Source organism: Hylaeus anthracinus, unplaced genomic scaffold (genome assembly GCF_026225885.1).
Source record: "Hylaeus anthracinus isolate JK02 unplaced genomic scaffold, UHH_iyHylAnth1.0_haploid 2, whole genome shotgun sequence".
Classification (NCBI taxonomy): Eukaryota; Metazoa; Arthropoda; class Insecta; order Hymenoptera; family Colletidae; genus Hylaeus; species Hylaeus anthracinus.
In genome coordinates, this window is record NW_026534838.1 from 5,165,044 (window position 1) to 5,184,193 (window position 19,150).

General features: G+C 42.2%; 1 protein-coding gene across 4 annotated transcripts in view; it reads right to left on the minus strand.

The window, feature by feature from the left end:
• The window catches only part of LOC128893065 (venom dipeptidyl peptidase 4-like), a 242,056-nt gene that overhangs the window by 107,023 nt on the left and 115,883 nt on the right, over positions 1-19,150 (minus strand). For all 4 annotated transcript variants that reach the window (XM_054153815.1, XM_054153814.1, XM_054153813.1 and 1 more), the window contains one exon: positions 5,691-5,743. In XM_054153815.1, coding sequence (XP_054009790.1) covers positions 5,691-5,743 — 53 coding nt within the window. The remainder of the gene's footprint in view (positions 1-5,690; positions 5,744-19,150) is intronic.

A 19,150-nucleotide genomic window follows, 5' to 3' on the forward strand; every position in this document is an offset into this window, starting at 1 on the left:
TATGAAATAATAATTATGTTCTCTTGGTGGTTCTACGCGAACTAAATGTCGCAGGGTTAAGACCTCGCGACCCTTATCGATGGAAGAACGTGAAATGTAATTGCATTTATCTTCCTTCAAAAAGATTCTCGATGAGGTGTGTTTATATTGAGGCCTACAACCACGAAATAATAATTATGTCTTCATATTGGTTCTAGGCTAACTAAATAAATTTTAAGCGGATTACAAGCCTACGTAATTTAGAGCTATTCATGGATAAGTGTCGCAGGATTAAGACTGCCGCACGTGAAATTGCACTCATCATCCTTTAGAACGATTCTCGATAAGCTGTGTTTATATCAAGTCGGAAATAACAACGCGACACTTGTCAAACATCCACGATTCCCAGCACACTACCGTGAGCCATATCGATTGGCCAAATAGAGTAATCCACGGGCTTCTATGCAACTTTTATCGAAGATTTTGAGCCAATGGCGAGCGCGGAAGGTTCCAGTGGGATGACAAAGTAACGTAGTTTCAAATTGAATCAATGAAACTACGTTGCCCCTGCAGCGTCGAACCGCAGCGATAATTTGTCATTCGCGATTAACGGGGGCGGATCGAGTCGTTTGTTGCTCGTCAGATCCGTTGGGATTGGGACGCTTGGACGGTTTTATTTTTTTCGAACTACGTCCCGAAAAATTCCATCGGAATCGTCGCGACGGAAAAGAATTCGCCCGTTTCTGGCCGCTGTGTTTGTTCAATCAAGCTTTCCCGTTCCGACCTCGGATCAAGTCATTTAAGCGAATTTGATTACGACCGATACTCTTCGCGCACGCATGGAATTCTATCAATTTTTATTCCGCACGATCGAACCGGAGCGTTTCCTTCCTTTTTTTTTCATTTTCGAATTCCGCCGCTGGTCGACGGGGAATACCTGGCTGTAAAACGCTCTATTGGCTGCGGAGTAACGCCGCAGCGGTTAGATATACGAGATTCTGTACCGGGAAGGGCACTTTGGGATTAAAATCTTCGCTAGTATTAATACTGTTATCTCCGCATAAAAAATGGATCTGTAGGAGAGTTTAGTCTCGGTTTAAAAGCGAAAATCGCTTCCCGTCGCGGGAATTCCGAGCCAAGCAGTGTCTTTCCCAGTTCCCTTATCGGAAGACAGCATCGTCTTATTCGCCGGGCGCTTCGGAGCATTCGGCAATCCTCTTTTTCACTGGTCAGATCAGATTGGTGAAAATTAAATATGGCGTGCCTAAACATATCGACGATGTCAAGAAATTTAAAAAGAAGCAGTGGATTTAATAGATATGTATTCCTCTGTTATTGGTAAGTGTCAGGTGCAAAGCGAAATTTAAGGGAGCGAAATTTAATCCGAGAAGGAGAATTAATTCCACCTACGGCTGCCATGAAAGGTCTCCAAGCGTTATTATTAATTATAAAACGTTCGCATTTCGCACCACGTGGAATGATTTAATTAGGTAAAGGATCCCAGATTTAATCAACGAATCCATTCCCCGTCCCTTTTCCTAATTTCCATCGAACGTTTCGAAGGGCGAAACACCGCGCCATTTTGATTGGCAAATTGAAACCCGGGATTCATATCTGCGGCGAATTTCATTTTCGACGCGCTCCCGAAAATTCCTCGCGCTGTTAACAGTCCGCGCGTCTCCAAGAAAAATGTCACGAGCAGAAATGGTAACATTTTACCACCCCCTCTGCCCCCTCCAGCCCCCTCATCGCGGAGTTCCACGGCTCTTTGCGCGCCACTTCATTCGTCGTGCCAGTCACGTTGTCGGAGTCATTCATGCGCGTTGCCCTAGCCAGCGAGTTTTTGTTCTTAACTTCTCAGGTAATTTCGCCACTCCCGTGTACTTGGTTGCCGGAAACTTTCAACATTGTTTGTTTATGTTGCCCCGCGTTGCGCGCGAAGCGAACTTTCAAACAGTTAACGCACTCATAAACCACTTGAGAACTATTTTTGAACGTTTACGTTCCCATATAATACGTGACAACGTTGGACGATGCACCGAGAAGATTTTCATTTGAATAAACCCGATTCTCATTCTATCGACGTGCTGGAAACAACTCGGGTAAATGATAAATTCGCTGCACGAATCGGTTAACTTCAATTTTTGAAAGATCTTGACGCTTTCTTTACCGGGAGGCTATTTATAGGCTTTTTAATTGCAGTATTTAGTTGTTTGAATTTATTTACCGTGTTGTTGGTGTTTGGAAACAGACTTGGCTTTCAATGTACTCAGTAATAGTATGGAGGAATTATTGTCAGCCTAGATTGGCATATTAGAATTAAAGTTAGAATTAAACATATGTAGTTAGGATTAAAAAAATTAAATCCAATTATTCTATAATTGGAATTAAAGACTGTTTCTAAATAGCTCGGTAGATAAAGTGTCAAGTGTCAAAGCATAGCTTGGTATAGTCACCTTTTTATATTTGTGGCGGTCATCGGGTGTAGAATTAAGATGCGACTTATACATAATTTAACTTTTACTAGAGACACTCGCGTAGCTCGCGTGACTGCTCTTCACGAATTCTCTCACGGAACTAACCTAGGAATTAACCATTCGTTCGCTCAAGCGTCACAGACATTTTTGTTTTCGTTCTCACGTATCGCTTGTGTAAACAAACGCACTAAGGAATGTCCCATCCAATCATATAAACATTCGCTCGACATTCAAACCAATAATCTAAACATTCACGCACCACGATTCATTTGTTCAGAGGAGCCACTTAAAAAAAGTAAACATAAGGCGTAGACGTAGGCAAATTTCGTAGACATATTTATAATAATTTTCCAGAATAATAAAGATCAACAGCATTAAAAGACACAATTTGACCATTGAACAATAAATATTCCAGAAGGCCATTTGGATCGCGTTTCTCAACTTTTTGTTTAATGGAATTAATCGATTCGCGCAACGAATGATTCAAATACAGAGCATTCCCTCGTTAAAACAGACCACATTATCGATAAAACAGACAACGTGGCCTGCTTCGGCCAGCAATTAGGCGTGCACCAGGTCTTGTACATTAGGCCTTGATTAGATACATACTGCACGTTGATCACGGGCGCAGCATGAGCTGTAATTACAACAAAGCACACAAAGAATCGCGAAACGGGCTGATACGTCGCGAAAGGTCCGCCACAAATGAGCTGACACCATTCCTAAACCAGCGACGTGCCGAGAGCTGCCCTCGCAATTACAACTCGATAATTCTGGAGCTTGACATTCTTTTCTACCCTGTAATACCGGCCACTTTTGTCCCAAGCAATTTCGCTGCAATTGCGCTCCGACGTCAAAGCAACGAAGACGGGTCCCTCTCTTCTTTGTTCTCGATCGCTAATTGGGATCGTTTGTTGCGCCCGCAGGAATGTGTGATAAAGAATCTCGCGGAACCACGAACGGGATCGTTCTCTGTCTTCTCGATGTTCTTAGGAGCTTTTTCATACGAAGGGAGCTTTTTAAGGGGAGCCACCAGAGGTTGATACGAAATGCTGACCGGTTAACTCGTGTTTGCACTTGCATTTATGAAACCCGGGGCGATATAAAAAAATTGTATAGTTATGTAAGAGATGTGAATGTAAAATATAAATAGAGTTTATTGGAGCTTATTTAGATTATTTTAATTTCATATTCAATTACGATATAGTAACAGGAAGTCCATTTTGTGTAAAATTGCCGGTCAGCAATGTGTCAGCGACTTAGGGTGAGAAATAGGGTGCTTTTCAGAACGTGAATTAGTATAAATAATACTCGTTCGCAAAAAGAGATTCTTTTCACCTCAAATTACATTCGTTCATTATTTTTTGCCTCTGAAATGGAGTACAAAACCTAATGAACGAAATATGTGGATAAAAGGAATTAGTTAAACGTGTCCGAAAGTGGATTAATATGAATAATATCGAACAGGATTGCATATCAGCGGTGAAATAATAATTCCAGGGGTTCGGGCCGCGTCTGGAGCAACCCTGGACGTAATGATGGCTGCAGTTAGCCGGGAGTTGCGACCAAAAAGTCAGCGCGGGCTATGTACAGAAACTGTGTCACGCCGAAGAGCCCAAAGTTATGATTACGTAGTTAGGGGAGGACTGTATTTAGAGACTGCGCGCGCTCAAATAATTGAAGTCTCTCGTGTTCACGGCGCCGTGACAAATTTAAATATTCTCCGGAAGTCATTAAAGAATAACTCAGGTGACATCACGCGTTCCCGCGCGGCGCGGCGCCGGCGTTTCCCTGCTAGCGCGGTATTCTCTCCGAGTTTGAAAGACGGCTTTCATCTACGGCCATCGTATAACTTCGAGTTGAAGGGCTGAAGTTTAAAATACTCTTGTAAAGAGTGAGGAAGCCTCCCCCTCGCACCAAAGGAAAGTATTTTCGAACTCTTCGAACAATATTGGTTGTTTCGTCCTTTATTTTTTACCCGAGTCTCTCCCCTGGGGAACGTTATATAAAGCAACGCGTAAATTTTCCTCGACTTGCTGGAATTCGCGACCGCGTACTGGCCATAGTTTCCAAGGACATCGTAATCACCATTATATTCTATTAGGGAAGGAAATTCTGGGATCGATGGAATATCAAGGCTAGTTCAGGAAAGAAATTCAAGGTCGTATTATACTGAAAGCTTTAGGTTTACGTTAGGTGTAATGGTTGAATAAGGAGTTGGTTGACGGAAAAATTTAGGGAGACTAAAGCTAGATTTCCACCTATTGAAAAATTGAGGGTGGCTAAAGCTACATTTCCACCTATTTTTTTTTAAGGATGCTAAAGGAAGGAATTCATGGTCGAATTATACTGAAAGCTCTAGTTTTACGTATAATGGTTTGATAACTGAAAAATCGAGGAAGACTAAAGCTCCATTCCCACCTATTTTTTTTAAGGATGCTAAAGGAAGGATTTCATGGTCGAATTATACTGAAAACTTCAGTTTAACTTATAATGGTTGGATAACTGAAAAATCGAGGGAGACTAAAGCTCCATTCCCACCTATTTTTTTTTAAGGATGCTAAAGGAAGGAATTCATGGTCGAATTATACTGAAAGCTTCAGTTTTACGTTAGGTGTAATAGTTGAATAATGAATTTGATAACTGACAAATCGAGGGGAACTAAAGCTCTATTTCCACCTATCTTTTAGTAACATTAAAGAAACGAGTTACGTCTACCACAATCCTTTCAAAATAATCATACCACCTGCTCCACGATTCTCTGCAGTAATCGAACAATGTTCCATAGTAACATACGCGGTGTCCATTAATGAAATAGCAGCCTTCGTTTCCTATTAAGTACCCGGAATTGTCGAGCACGTGTTTCCGACAGACTCTGCTGCCACCTAGGCAGTGAAATTGCAGGGGTGGTTAAGCCACAGGCAAAGAGGGTGAAAAACGAATCCGAGGGCGAGCAGTCGGCCAGGCTAATCGTGATATAAGTACTCTTAAACGGTCGAATTAACGTCCAGAACCGCGGGGACGAAGTTCGCCGATGGCGGGGGCGTCGGAGACCTTTCCCGCGTTTAAGACGGCCTGAAATTCGCGGGCTGGCCGTAATTCGAGGGCCGCCAGCCGTTTCCAGTCCCCTCGGTAGCGCGAAGATTAAAATGCAAATCTAAACTCGGCCGCGGAATAAGTTTGAGATACGATTATCCTAAATGGCCCGGGGCAGCGCGCGGCTCGTTTACTTACGAGGTTTGCAGGTTCACGATCTTGTAGTGGGCCAGGTACGTGTGCCGATAGAGCTGCAACAGAAAGAAAAGCAACGTTTAGTGTGGTTGCCAAGACGGAACTCGACGGAAAATTGAAAGAATGCTTTTCAAGATGTCGGTCCGGTTTCGAGGCCTCGAATAGTGGCTGTTAAATGTGTGACCTTCAAGATAGTGATATTAAGTGATAAGAAGTGGATATTATTGTAGTCACATTTAGGATAAAAATTTGAAAGACTCCTATCGTGGCTATCGCCTGTACTAAAATAAATAATTAATAATGCGCAACATCTAGCGTGTCATACATTTTATAATGTTCATAAAGAACGAAACACTATTACTCCGTGTGTTATAATGCACCGAATTGCTCAGAAACATATTTTATGTACGTACAAACGATAAAATCGAATTTAATAAAGGAATATCCCACCATTATTCGATGTATCTGAAATCCAATAAAATTTATCGTCACAAGAGGAAGGAACCGAAACGACAAATTGTATTTTTAAATAAAACAGGGAATAACGTGTTTCGCTGCGAAATAGAATAACGGCGATTTTTTATCTCCCAGAAAAATAATACATTACGAACTTTGAAGGACCACTCGCGATATAAATTTCGCAGGAAATCGCTTCATTCTGAGAGTGAATTCGCTGAAAATAACGAAACGCGGAGACTATAGAAGGTATATATTTACCATTTCGATAAAAAATCAAATATAACGGAATTAATTCGAAATTAGATTTGTCCGGGAAAGAAATCGGGACCACCGAAGTGCCATAATTTTCGTTTTGGGGCAAAAACGAGAAACTGCGATCTGGCTCGTAGCGACGCATTTTAAAGCACATGTAAATTTCGGACGAAACTTTTCACCGCGAGGAAATATATGCCTAGTAGGAATAAATTCTGAGTAGTTGGAGCCGCGAATTTGAACGTTCAATCTTCCTTTTCGTTTTAACAAGTGCTTCCGTATTTCTGCGGTCGGAGAGAATGCGCGAGTACGTTCCGTGCCGTTTGAGAAAGAACGTAGGTGCCCACGTAACCGCGAAGAGCACCGAGATCGTCCAGGCAGTGCTTATCCTTGCGAATGTAAGTGGTTATGGCACTCCACCGCTCGTCCCTTATGCTTCATACATACCACCGAAACCCTTTATCGGGCACGTTGTAATTTTTCTCCCGTGGGAAATTTAAATGCTGTTTCGCAATATTGCCCGAGTTACCTTTTAATTTATCGCGTAAATTAAAAATCTGATCAAGAATTATTACCTTGTACAGCACAAAAATAATTATTTTGAAATAACGGAGAAAAGTGATTTGATACTTTTACACGCTTCCTAATAAATTTCAGCTTTCAGCGAATATTCAAAAACGAATTCTCTCGGCGTCAAAATAATTCCTCTGCTCCACCAAAAATATTCAAATATCATCGTATCGTAGAATTTAGAATTATTCTAATGTCAGATTATAGAATTATCGAATATATATATTTTTTGTCGTCACATCGTGGCATTTTCATCGACTCCTAGACGAAAATAGACAATTCACCGAACGAAACGAATTTGTATATACCGTGCAAACTTTGCTATCATTTTTCTTAAAATAACATAGCCTATGTTACTCCAGAGAAAGCAAGGAATCTACTGTTAAAATTTGCTATCGATACAAACATTCCTTTCATATATAATCATCCAACCATCCAATTTGTTAAGCCTCAACCTAACTCCTTATCGTCTGAATTGTCTTCTCGATTCATTCTACACCAAATGAAAACTTCGACGCTCGTTTCATACTTCAGCACAGCCGTCGATTGATACGCATCGGTATTAATGAGCGTGTGATTGGATTGGTACCCTATTTCTGGTTACAAAAACGAAAAACCAGGCACTTCCTATCTCGCGTGTAGCACACAAAATTCTGCGGGGATCCATTAACAAAAAAACAGCCGGATTTCGGCAATAAATAACGGGGATGGGGATCATGGGTCGCGATACAATCGAACACGCCATCGACACCGTGCTACGATACCAAAGGATTCACGACGGCCGCGGTCTCTCTCGCGCCGCCATGCTCCATCGCCATTAACTCTTTCAGGACACGGTCCCGTACGTCATGTCGGCCCGATAAGAGTGTTATAATGCCACTTTAACGTGTTGCGCGAGCGCTGATTATCGACCACGGACTCATTTCTGTCCGACGATTCGCACTTTTCACCCCATCGTGACACGCGCCAGTTTATCAAAGCCCTAAAGGGGCCAGGAAGTCGAATCACTCCAAAACGAACGACCTTGGAATTTAATTCCTAAAGGAAAGAATACAACCCTTGACCTTTTTTCTCGTTGCAACATTTATGGAAGAAAAGGAAGACGTAATCTTAATCTCTCCTCGTTCTCCAAGAAATTAAACTAATTTTCCTTTCCCGTAGCTTCTTATATTTAAATAATGAATGAAGATTCCGTTTGAATTCCTACCGAAGGTACTCGGCAATTTTTCTTCCCTGAGTGATTGATTCATTTGTGCGAGACCTACCTAGCAATGCGCGCAGAGTGGACGGTTAGAGAAAAATCAGTGCGCGGTGGAGTGCATCATCTGACAAGAGCTCTATCGCGTTGATCGAAACGATGACAGCCTCGACGAGTTCAATTTTTATCCCGAGAACACTGGCTAAATTACTGATCGCGGAGATTTCTAGTCGGAACATTTCAGTCGATCCAAAGATGAGAGTCAAGCGATTAATCAGTCGAGGATTGAGTCCACGATAAACAGATTCCGCATGAAAAAATAAATCAAAAAAGTACCATTAACTTTTCCATACGAGGCTTTGTTCCCACGAAAATCGACTTTGCGGATACAACAAATTGGGGGACGCGTCGCTCGGCGTGCCCCACGTGCGTTCGAACTCAATTTCCTTCGAAACAAAGCCTCGTGTGACAAAAATCTGTCGAATATTTTCGATTTACTTTTTTATGGAGACTCTATCACAGTTTTCAATTTTAGCGTACAGGCCACAACGATGTTATAACTAGAGAATATCGACGCATAGACCATCTTTGTTTCCTAATATTCCTCGCGATTTCGCAAAGCGCATTCCTGCGTAGATTCACTCGGGGCTCAACAATAATTCCCCCAGTAACGTTTAATAAAAACGTGTCAGAGCCGCGCCAAAATTCTCCGGACGGGAAAAACTGCGAGGGAAGCAAAAAAGGAAAACACGGGAAAAAAAAAGAGCATACGATTTATCGAACAGCCGGCCGAAAGTTAATTAATTACATTTCAGCGTCATGAATGGCGCAGTAACGATCAATCGAACGGGATTTTCCAGCGGCAGGCTGGAAAGAGAGATACGATTCTCGCAAATATTTTCGCGGCGGATTTTTCGGTCGAGCGGGCGGCAACGAAAATTGATTTACAGGTCAAAGATAATGGCCCGCGTGGAAGCGACAGCCAAGCTAAATCTTGATATCGCGTGGAATTTGTTTTTTTTAAATTCGCGGGCCCGCGAAGCGAGTATTCAGGGGCTGATTTCGAGAGAAATTCGAAGCAACGATTTTACGAGGCGATTCGAGATCTTCGACGCGGTCTATTTTGCGGTCGAATTCGGAAATTCGAAGGCACGGAATTTGCGGCGCGATCCGAAACTCCGCGCTCCTCGTTTTGACATCGGACGCGAAACAGGAACCGCCTGAGATTTTCTAATTAAATTCGAAACTGCGCGACTTTAATTTCGCGGGACAACTTCGGGGTCTCGCGGTTCCAACTTGTACGACGCAATTTTGGGACTCGAAGTGCACCGATCGCGGTACCAACCCGAGAGTTCTGTAGCTTTAATGTTCGGCTGAATGGAGATTTTAGAGGACTATAAATTCGCGAACGAGTTACGTGTAAATTCTGCTCGTCGTATCTCGGTTTTATATTTCCAGCTCTCGTTGTAGCGCGCCCGGGTCATTTTTCCGATTCAATTTGAACTCGATACCTTGGTTGCTCGAATTTGTCGAAATATTGTAAGTTAATTTTTCCAAGTGTGGACTAAATGTGATCGAGATTGACCGGGCAAAACAAAACATCGTTTTGTGGTTATCAAGTTTCCTGCCGCTCGTACCACTCGTGGAAAAACATTTCGAATTTCGGGCCAATTTCGAACAGTATAGTTTCCACTATTCGCGGTCCGAGTTTGAATTAAATGTAGTTTTTAATTAAATTCGTCTAGGGTCAAATTGTGATTTTACCACGGCGCAAACTTGTGACCCAGTTTCGCCCCCTAATTCTGCCGGTTTCATATCAGGTGAAGTTGAAATTTTATAGTTTTCAGTATTCGTGGTCTTATTGTGGATTAAATTTGAAATCCTGCAGGTGTAATCTGAGATCGGCTAATGGGATTTTACAGCTTTCTGGACCAGTGACGTAATTCGGTGCCATTTCGTGGCAGTTTTGTAATTAAACTCGTAGCTCTGCTAACATAATCTCGCCTCGATTCGGAATTTTACAGCTCCTCCGTCCGCGGTTCAATTCTGCAATTCCGATTCGACGCTTAGATTCGGACCTCTTTACCAGTAATCCGCGACCAGTTTAAATCTAAACCTTTAATCCTGCTGTCCAGGCGCTAGCCACAGATTTGTGGTTCAGTTCGACATTCTACGTACTCTATTATGCACCAATTTCCAAACGCGCGACTAATTAAACTTCCAGTCCAGTTTGATTCGTTTTCGAACGATTCTCGTATGAATAGAATCTAATTTCAATGGATCTTTTTATAATGCGTTTAAGAAAGGAAATAAATTTTCACAGGCTTCGAAATAATAATCCTCGCCACTCTCGCGTCTAACATTCAGCCACGAGAGGCAAAGAAGGCGCGACCAAGAAACTGGCTCGTGTCGCTTCCATTTATTTATGTTACAGGGTAAATACGGTCATTTAAGTCGCATTAAGATCCACGAATAATGGAACCGTCATTAAAATATGCACGCCGTTCGCGCCGTACCAATGCAACACACCCCTTTACCTCGTGGTGAACATCAAACAAACAAACAACCCGAGGAATATTTCATAAGGGTGAAGCTTAAACCCGGCCGACTGTAAATTCTTCATAATCGCGCGCAACACGAACGCAATTTGCAACGCAACGGGAGTCCCTCTGTGTGCTGCATGTAACAATGAAATTCGCGAAATCCGAAAGGGCAAACTTGATGCCGGGGAAAATACGAGGATTCCTTCATGCCGCCGCGCACGCTATCAAATTTGAAACTGCCAGGGAATCTCGACGAAACTCGTTCGCATATTGCACCACAATCGCGCCGGATTCGCGGCCATCTTCGTTTCCCATTGTGCACAGATACCCGCGGAATATTTGTCGCGTTTATTAAAAGAAGCGAGAAAGTTTTGGGGCGAAAGAAAGTATGGATTTGTTTATCGTCACAGAGTATGTGGAAAATGCAAGGTTTAGGTTCTTTTTACGAGGCATTGTTTTAGAGAAAATCGTCTCCGAAAATAGCAAGTGAGCGATCTTGGACTACGATCGCGCCGGATTGGTGGCCATCTTTGTTTCCCATTGTGCACAGATACCCGCGGAATATTTGTCGCGTTTATTAAAAGGAGCGAGAAAGTTTTGAGGCGAAAGAAAGTATGGATTTGTTTATCGTCACAGAGTATGTGGAAAATGCAAGGTTTAGGTTCTTTTTACGAGGCATTGTTTTAGAGAAAATCGTCTCCGAAAATAGCAAGTGAGCGATCTTGGACGATCTTGGATGCCATTTTCTTTGACAGATGTCGCTGTAGGTCGATCATCAGATCCACCAGTTGAAAAATTAAAATAAAAACTTGCAAATCGTCTAATCGATTATAGGAACGTTCCATTAAGTGTTTCTCGAAGCTCCAGGCGCGGGGTATGATGCTTCGCGAAAATTCAGTCAACGTTTCGTGCAATTCCGATAATTCGATGCGAGAAATGCTCCGAATGGCGATGGATACGTAACTGCACTCTGTCGAAGTTCAATCGATAGAATAATGGTTACGCAATCAAGGATATCCAGTAAACCGGCGCGTAAGAATCTCGTTAAACGGAATATCGGCAGAGCAAAGAGAGTGCACTTTACACCGTGGAAACTAATTACGTTCGCGCGACACGTTACTGCCGGTGTAATAACGCAAACAGAGGTACGTGACATCGGGGCAATTTTAACAATTTTGTACGATTATCCATTTCGGACGAAAGAAAATGTATAAAATCGTGACCGGTATAAGGGAACGTGACCACTATACTAACCATAAATTCCGCTATCGCCCGAGCCATCTCGCAAACAAGATGAAAATCAGACTTGACGTCGAGTTTTTGGAAAACTATATTCAGCACACAGCATTCACAAATGGGTATTATCATCGAATAAACGGGCGTTGCTTGGTCACCATAGTCGGCAGATTTACGGCGTTAAACAATGCGGCTCCCGATGCGAAATACCCTCGTTCGCAGAACGTTCTCGTCTTCAATAATCCGTGATAACGAAACGGTAGCGAAACGATGAAAAAACATAAAAAGCGCGGTCTCGTTATCGACCGATTCGACAAACCGAACACACAATAAGACGAAACGGAGAAACATCGGAGAGCCCCGCAATTTAATTTCTCGCGAAACATTCTCGTTATCAAATAATCGGTTAAAACGGAACGCAATCAGAAAGGAAAATCCAGAAATTAAACGCAGAATATTCCTCGACATGCGGCGCGCAAAGTGATGAGAAAATTAGTTGGAACTCTCCACCGCCCCCTCCCCGTCGACCGTTCGGCGTCACTCGAAAAGAATCTCGTCATTAAAAATCCATTAGAACAAAACAAGCCGCAAGAAACAGAAACGGGGAAAAGATCAATTGTCGTAATTGATTTCTCCCATCCCTACTACTCTTGAAGCGAGTTCTCGTCAACGACGAAACAAAATGGGGCGCGTCAAGGATTTTAAATAATTAAATCGAATTGAAAACGCAGAATGAAATCGGCGCAGGCAACGTTATCAGAATGATTACGAGGATATTATTAGAACTCTGCTAACGTTACGTATATAATATTATTCGGAAAAATAATGATCGCAGAGATAAAAATTGAAGCTTGCGACTCACAGGCATCGTTATTCGTAAATTATTCTAAAAATATTTAACATTTTATTTACCGGGAGCTTATTTATTTTTTAATTCAAGTAGTTAGCTTTCTGAATTTATTTACTGTGTTAGGGGTTGCGTACTTACAATGTTCAGTGTTTGGAAACAGACTTGGCTTTCAATGTACCCAGTAACAGCATGGAGGAATTATTGACCAGAATTATTTGCCTAGATTGGCATACGCTACTGTAGAAAATTCTTTTTGAATTAAAGACTGTTTCTAAATAGCCCGGTAGATAAAGTGTTAAAAATGGTAAGTTGTGAGGAATACAAACACGTGGATATAATTTGTATAGGTTCTGAGAACAACTCTAAAATAAAATGACGAAGTGCTTATCAACGAAAAATTGTCTCCATAAAGAATGAAAATGTCGAAGAGCAATCAAGTACTAGGTGTGTCCTCGCGTGTCCACTCTTTGGGAAAAATTGGGGAAAAATGGTAAGTTGTGAGTAATACAAAGACGTGGATATAATTTGTATGGGTTCTGAGAATAACTCTAAAATAAAATGACGAAGTGCTTATCAACGAAAAATTGTCTCCATAAAGAATGAAAATGTCGAAGAGCAATCGAGTACTAGGTGTGTCCTCGCGTGTCCACTCTTTGGGAAAAATTCCGGTCATCGACGGACCCATTAAAACGAAACGACAAAGATAATGATCCTGCTATCGCGTTCATCATCTATGACAGAGTCCATTCCGGGGTCGATCAGCAATTCGAGACCGAGATCGAGTCGAAATATTCGAAAACGAGAAAGCGCGAATGGCGTCGGATTCCTAGTCGGTTTTCACCGAAATCCGCATAAAGCCGATCGGCGGGAATTTCTGTCCAGCTAATTAATCGCTGACGCGCACGGAATGGCGATCTTTTGTATAAACAAGACGGTCCACGAGGAATAATAATACGCGGTGCTAGCGCGCGTAGAGGAGCAACGCGAGGGCGGGTAGAGCAAGGCGGGAGGGCGGGAAATACGTAGAAGATCAATACTGTCCTAGTGAACGCACAAGACGCAACCACCGCTGCGGTTATTTTCCCGTAATTGCGTTTGCAGCTTCGATCACGCACTCGAAACTTCGCTACCTGCATTCGAAACTTCGTCCAGGCTCGCGTGCACGCACTGCACCCGCGTGTCGCGCCTTCGGCGCCGTTCGAACGTCCCTCGTAAACGTTCTTACTCGCCCGACCACTACTTCCACGCGCCGCGTTTTTCTTTTAAGTGTCTCCCGCTTTAAAACGAGGCTTTCTAAACTTTTTCTCGCCCGCGACGCTCGTTCGTAAGAGGAATTATTAAGGATCCGCAGTCTTATAAAATTCATGGATACTACGAATTCCATCATGCAGCGCGACGATAGGGTATGATGCGAGGGATACCAAAATGGGAATTTTGAGTGGATTGCGCTTTTCGACTCCCTTCGAAACGGTGAATTGAATTTTATTTTTATCGCGGGTGAGGATGATAAATGTAACTACGGTAAAGACTGGATAAGTGCGAGAAACTCGGGGCCCAAATCAATAAAAGTGACGGTTGCCAGAACCTTGGATCGGTCAGAAGAATAAATGCTTGAGCTAGGAAGTGAGTCAGAAGGTATCGGACAGTCGTCACCAATAGTAATAAATATTGTTCTTGTTATCTTGTGTTTCGCCTTATTCACGTCGCATCCCAAAAACCCATTCAGTATCAGGCAAATTTAAATCGCCTTGCCTTGGACGCCAAGGTTTAATACAAATATGTAAGCTAGGTTATTATTTTGATAATAAAAGTGATATTAAATTTGTTTTTTTTTTTTAAATTTACTATTTTTTTAGTTGGAATAATTCGTGTCTCACTGTAAACTTATCCCTTGAGTAATTGCAATCTCGTAATTCCCAGTGAATGGGTTAAAAATGTCTTTCTTTGTACTTAGACACTGTTGATAATAATGAATTATTAGTTCAGAGAACAATCCAACCGTCTGTTATCTATTAATAACTAAGTAAACAAGTGAACATTTTTGAAAGCAGCATTACATAAATAAAATTCTAGAAACTTGAATGGACAACTACCATAAACAATGAAATATCAAAATAAAATGGAACTACGGTAAGAAATAAAAGAAATAAAATAGTATCCAACAAAAAAATAATGACACGAATAAAAATTGACAGACCTTGCAAATTGCAAATGAAATACCACGAAGAAAGCCTTGTTCTGCCTTTCTAGAATATTCACCCTACTGATTTTCAAAGGCAACCAATCGTTTTAGTGTCGCGAACACTGAATGTAAACCGTCGGAAGTAATTATTATCGGGGGTGACAAAAAAAACACGTATATGCTGTATGACGCTAATAACGCGGTGCTCTTATTTTTTTTTTTGTCCTCCCCCGTGCGAATTACAAAAGCTTGGCGGGGGGCAAAAAACGAGAACAAGGAAATGGAACACGAATCACGAAGCGTCGTCGTTGGTTTTGGTAAATAACAACGCGCCGCGCGGACCAGCGAACGTTGAACGAAGATCTTTTTTGCATTTTCACCGTTGCAGTGTTGACACAGCGTTTTCTCCACCACCGGAGAAAGGATCCCTGTTTCGCAATTTTTTCCCCCGTGGTATGCAGATTATTTCGATAGAAAAAAAAAAAAAAGAAAAATAAAGATACGGAGACTGACCTCTAAAAAGTATCACTTTTCCGCCATCCGAATTTCGTTACACATCTCGCGTATTTCACCGTCTATTCCATTGGTTTTCGAAAGCTTACTTATACGATTTTTGTGACAATTATGATATTTCATTATTTTTAATAAGCATCTTCCGCCGAATAAATTTCACGACATCGTGGTTCCAAATAGATTTTCCTGCATTGCCAGCAAACGCGTGTTAATTAGGTAAACAACAAATCAATCGATAAACTAAACTGATTTCACGTGTCAACAAATTAAATGCAATATTATGCATGCATGTACCTAATCTATAGACGTCGCTTTAATTACACAACAACATTAACCAGCTGTTGTATCGATTCCATCAATATTATAAACACCGTTCTGGAAATAATTTCACGATGAATTTAGCTTTCTGGGACGGATGAATTTTATCGACTACAACTAACCCAATTGTAAATGTTCGAGTATTTTGACATATCTATTTTATGAAGAAAACAAGCGCGAGATCTTGGCCTTATTTCGAACAGAAAAATCTCATCGTCGTTCCACCGGTATGGCCACGAAACGCCTCTTCAGGAATTCATGAGAACGCTACGCCCATTAACAAAAGAACTTCAATACCCTATGAGGCAACGGTTCTCCAAACTCTGCTCCTCGGGAGGTCCTCTAGACTCGAACTCCGTGGAGAATATCGCAACAACAAGCGAAGCCAGGGCGACCGAGACGCCACGGCATAAAGGAACGAAATGCAATAAATCTCCGTCGCGATATCGAGTAGACCGTTTCCGATTCCACGGTCATATTTATGCACTCCCGACGACAAAAACGAGCACCTTAAACGCCGCCGCGATTCAATTGCCTAATGCACCGATACCACCGCCCTGTTTCCGATCCACGAATTTCGTTTCGCCCAAACGCCGCGGAATAAAGCTACTGTACGCGTCAACGAGGCCACATCATCGACGGTTAAAAATACATTTAGCTAGGAAAAGGAAACGTCGAGTGCGTTGACGTTGTTGGGAACTCGAAAGATTAAAATTTAGAGACTTCAAATAAATAAGATTTATAAATGAAGAGACTAGCATTGCGATAGGAAAAGGAAACGTCGAGTGCGTTGACGTTGTTGGGAACTCGAAAGATTAAAATTTAGAGACTTCAAGTAAATTTTAGAAATGAAGAGATTAGAATTAGCTCGTGTCTAATATTAACGATACGTAGCAGAAAGAGGTGTAAGAATCATTTAATATTTGTCGATTGAAGATTGGCTTGAAGATTGGCTTAGAAATCTCTCGGAATGGATAAACGTCGAATTGAGAGACTCGAATGGTAAGTTACGCTATTTGATCTTCACTATGAGATCTTCAGTAACTCGAAGAGTATAAATTTGCAACCCCCGTATAAAAGAAAACGACATGTCTTCCAAAGATCTATAGACACCCTCCCCGGTCCAAAAAGGATCCAACGCCATAACCTTTGACCTCAATCTTGTCGAAGCATGGCTCGGTTGATTTCCGATGAAGGTCTGCGCCGAAGCACATCAAAATCGGTAACCCACGCTTCGTGGCCTCCCCTTGTTAGCTTTCTATACCCTCAGCTTCTCTGCTAACTGCATTCTATCTACGTAACGACGATGAAAAGTTTCAAGCCATCATTTCAAGTAGATTTCATTTCACGGAATACCAAAGGCGCTTTTCCCGTACGTAGAATATCCCATTAATGGCTGATTTCGTCAGGGACCAGCTATCGCCGCGCCCCGGCAGGAGGAAGCTAGAGGCAATAAGAGAAAAAGGATGATGGAAAACAGAAAACGATTGACCGTGGGGATCGGAGATCAGACTGTGCCTGGAAGAACACGGGAAAATCCCCCTGGGCTGGTAGAATCGAGATGCTGTTGGGAATGGATTGGCGAGACCTGCATTGTTGGATGATTTTTAGCTCGGTCCGTGTCCATCCGACGATATTGGAGGATCCGGTGACACTGATGTTTGCGAACAATAACTTGTCTCTGCTTTGAAGTCCAAGTCTTTCCAAAGTATAAAAGATTCGATTGGAAGACAGTACTGGCTCGGATATTGTCGTGTACTTTTCGAATACATCGAGTTGCGGCAGTCACGGTAATGCGTTTTGCATCATGTATTTATGACTGACAAGCGAATCCCTTCGGCACCGAGAATACCAGACGGATGCGACAATTACGAGACTCTGGCTTCGAATCTGAACCAGGAGTATGAAGTGTTAAATTGTCCGGAGTCCAAAAATACATGTACTGTTTATTCTCCAGGTGACGATGAAGTCAGAGATACCGACGTGGCTGATATCAGAATTGGAAAATTCAAAATGCCGGATTCAACATGACCGACATGTGTATTAAAAAGTTATTAGATCTTCATGAAACTTGGTATTCTGAGTTATTTGGACTGCGAATTACGAATCTGATATGAGAATTGCAAGATTCATTATGGCGGATCCAATGCGGACAGGTTTGATGTTTCCAAATAAATGTTTCATTAGAAATATGTACATAAATAGATTCTACACGTTTATACATTCACAAGGAAAAATTTGTTTGGTAACATTTTGGGTAAAACTATTATTTAGTCAAACTTCTTCAATAGACATAGAAGGTACGAATATTCATGGGATTGACTGTGTTCGTGACTGGAAGCACTTGGAGGCATTATTTTAAGTAGGGTAGTCATCTCGATGTGTAGTTTTCTCAGGTTCGTCGACTAAAGGTGTGTCTTGAATCATTGAAGGCTTTCTTCAATCTCTTCGAGTCTATCTCTTAGTATTCCGACAATTGTCATGAGATTTATGTGTCATGCAAGATTCTTCTTCTTCGAAGTTTTCTTCCCCGAGGTTCATTACACACCTTTTCATTAAATTCTTGTTGCTGAAAGTGTATCTCACACCACCATTCTCTTTGAATCTCATATAGCCCTCTGTATCTATCAAAATCTCGCGAGACTATCTCGCTCCGTCAAAGATTCTTCAGATTTTTCCAGGTCCCTGCTACCAGGCCCGAACCCAGTGAGCATCGTACGATCCTCGTTAAACTTCCTCGAGAACCGGGTCTTATCGATTCTTGATCAACGGGGCGCAAGAGGGCGACGCATCCGATCGGAAATTAGAAGCAACGAAAGTTGGAAAGCACGGACGTCTGTATTACAATAGAACCGAGCAGAATGCTGGTACGCGGAACACGTGAGTTGTGGTTATGCGGTATGCGGGCATGCGAATAACCCGAGGGAAGATTGGCTCGCAAGGCTGCCATCGAATAGAGAGCGTTTGTTGAAACGATCACGCGAAATGAACCGACCGAATTTCCCTGCGACTTCGGCCACCTCCAACGATCACCTTTAATGGCTCTTTCCTCGCGGTCCTCGTGGGTTCTCCCTCGTTCGAGGGAATCCACCGTTCCCCGGCTCCCGGCGAATTGAATGGCAATTAACATGTCAAGAGTCCTACGTTCGAGCACCGAATTTATTGTAATCTTCCCACTTTATCGACGACGGGAAGCCGTTGGCGTTCTCCCAGGAAAGAATGGCGATAGGCACGGCTTTGATCGCTGATCCAGAACACAAAAATCCTATCGGCATGGAATTCTTAATCCCGAATCTATTGATCACTCCCCAAGAATTCTTAAATAAATAACCAATCGTGTCC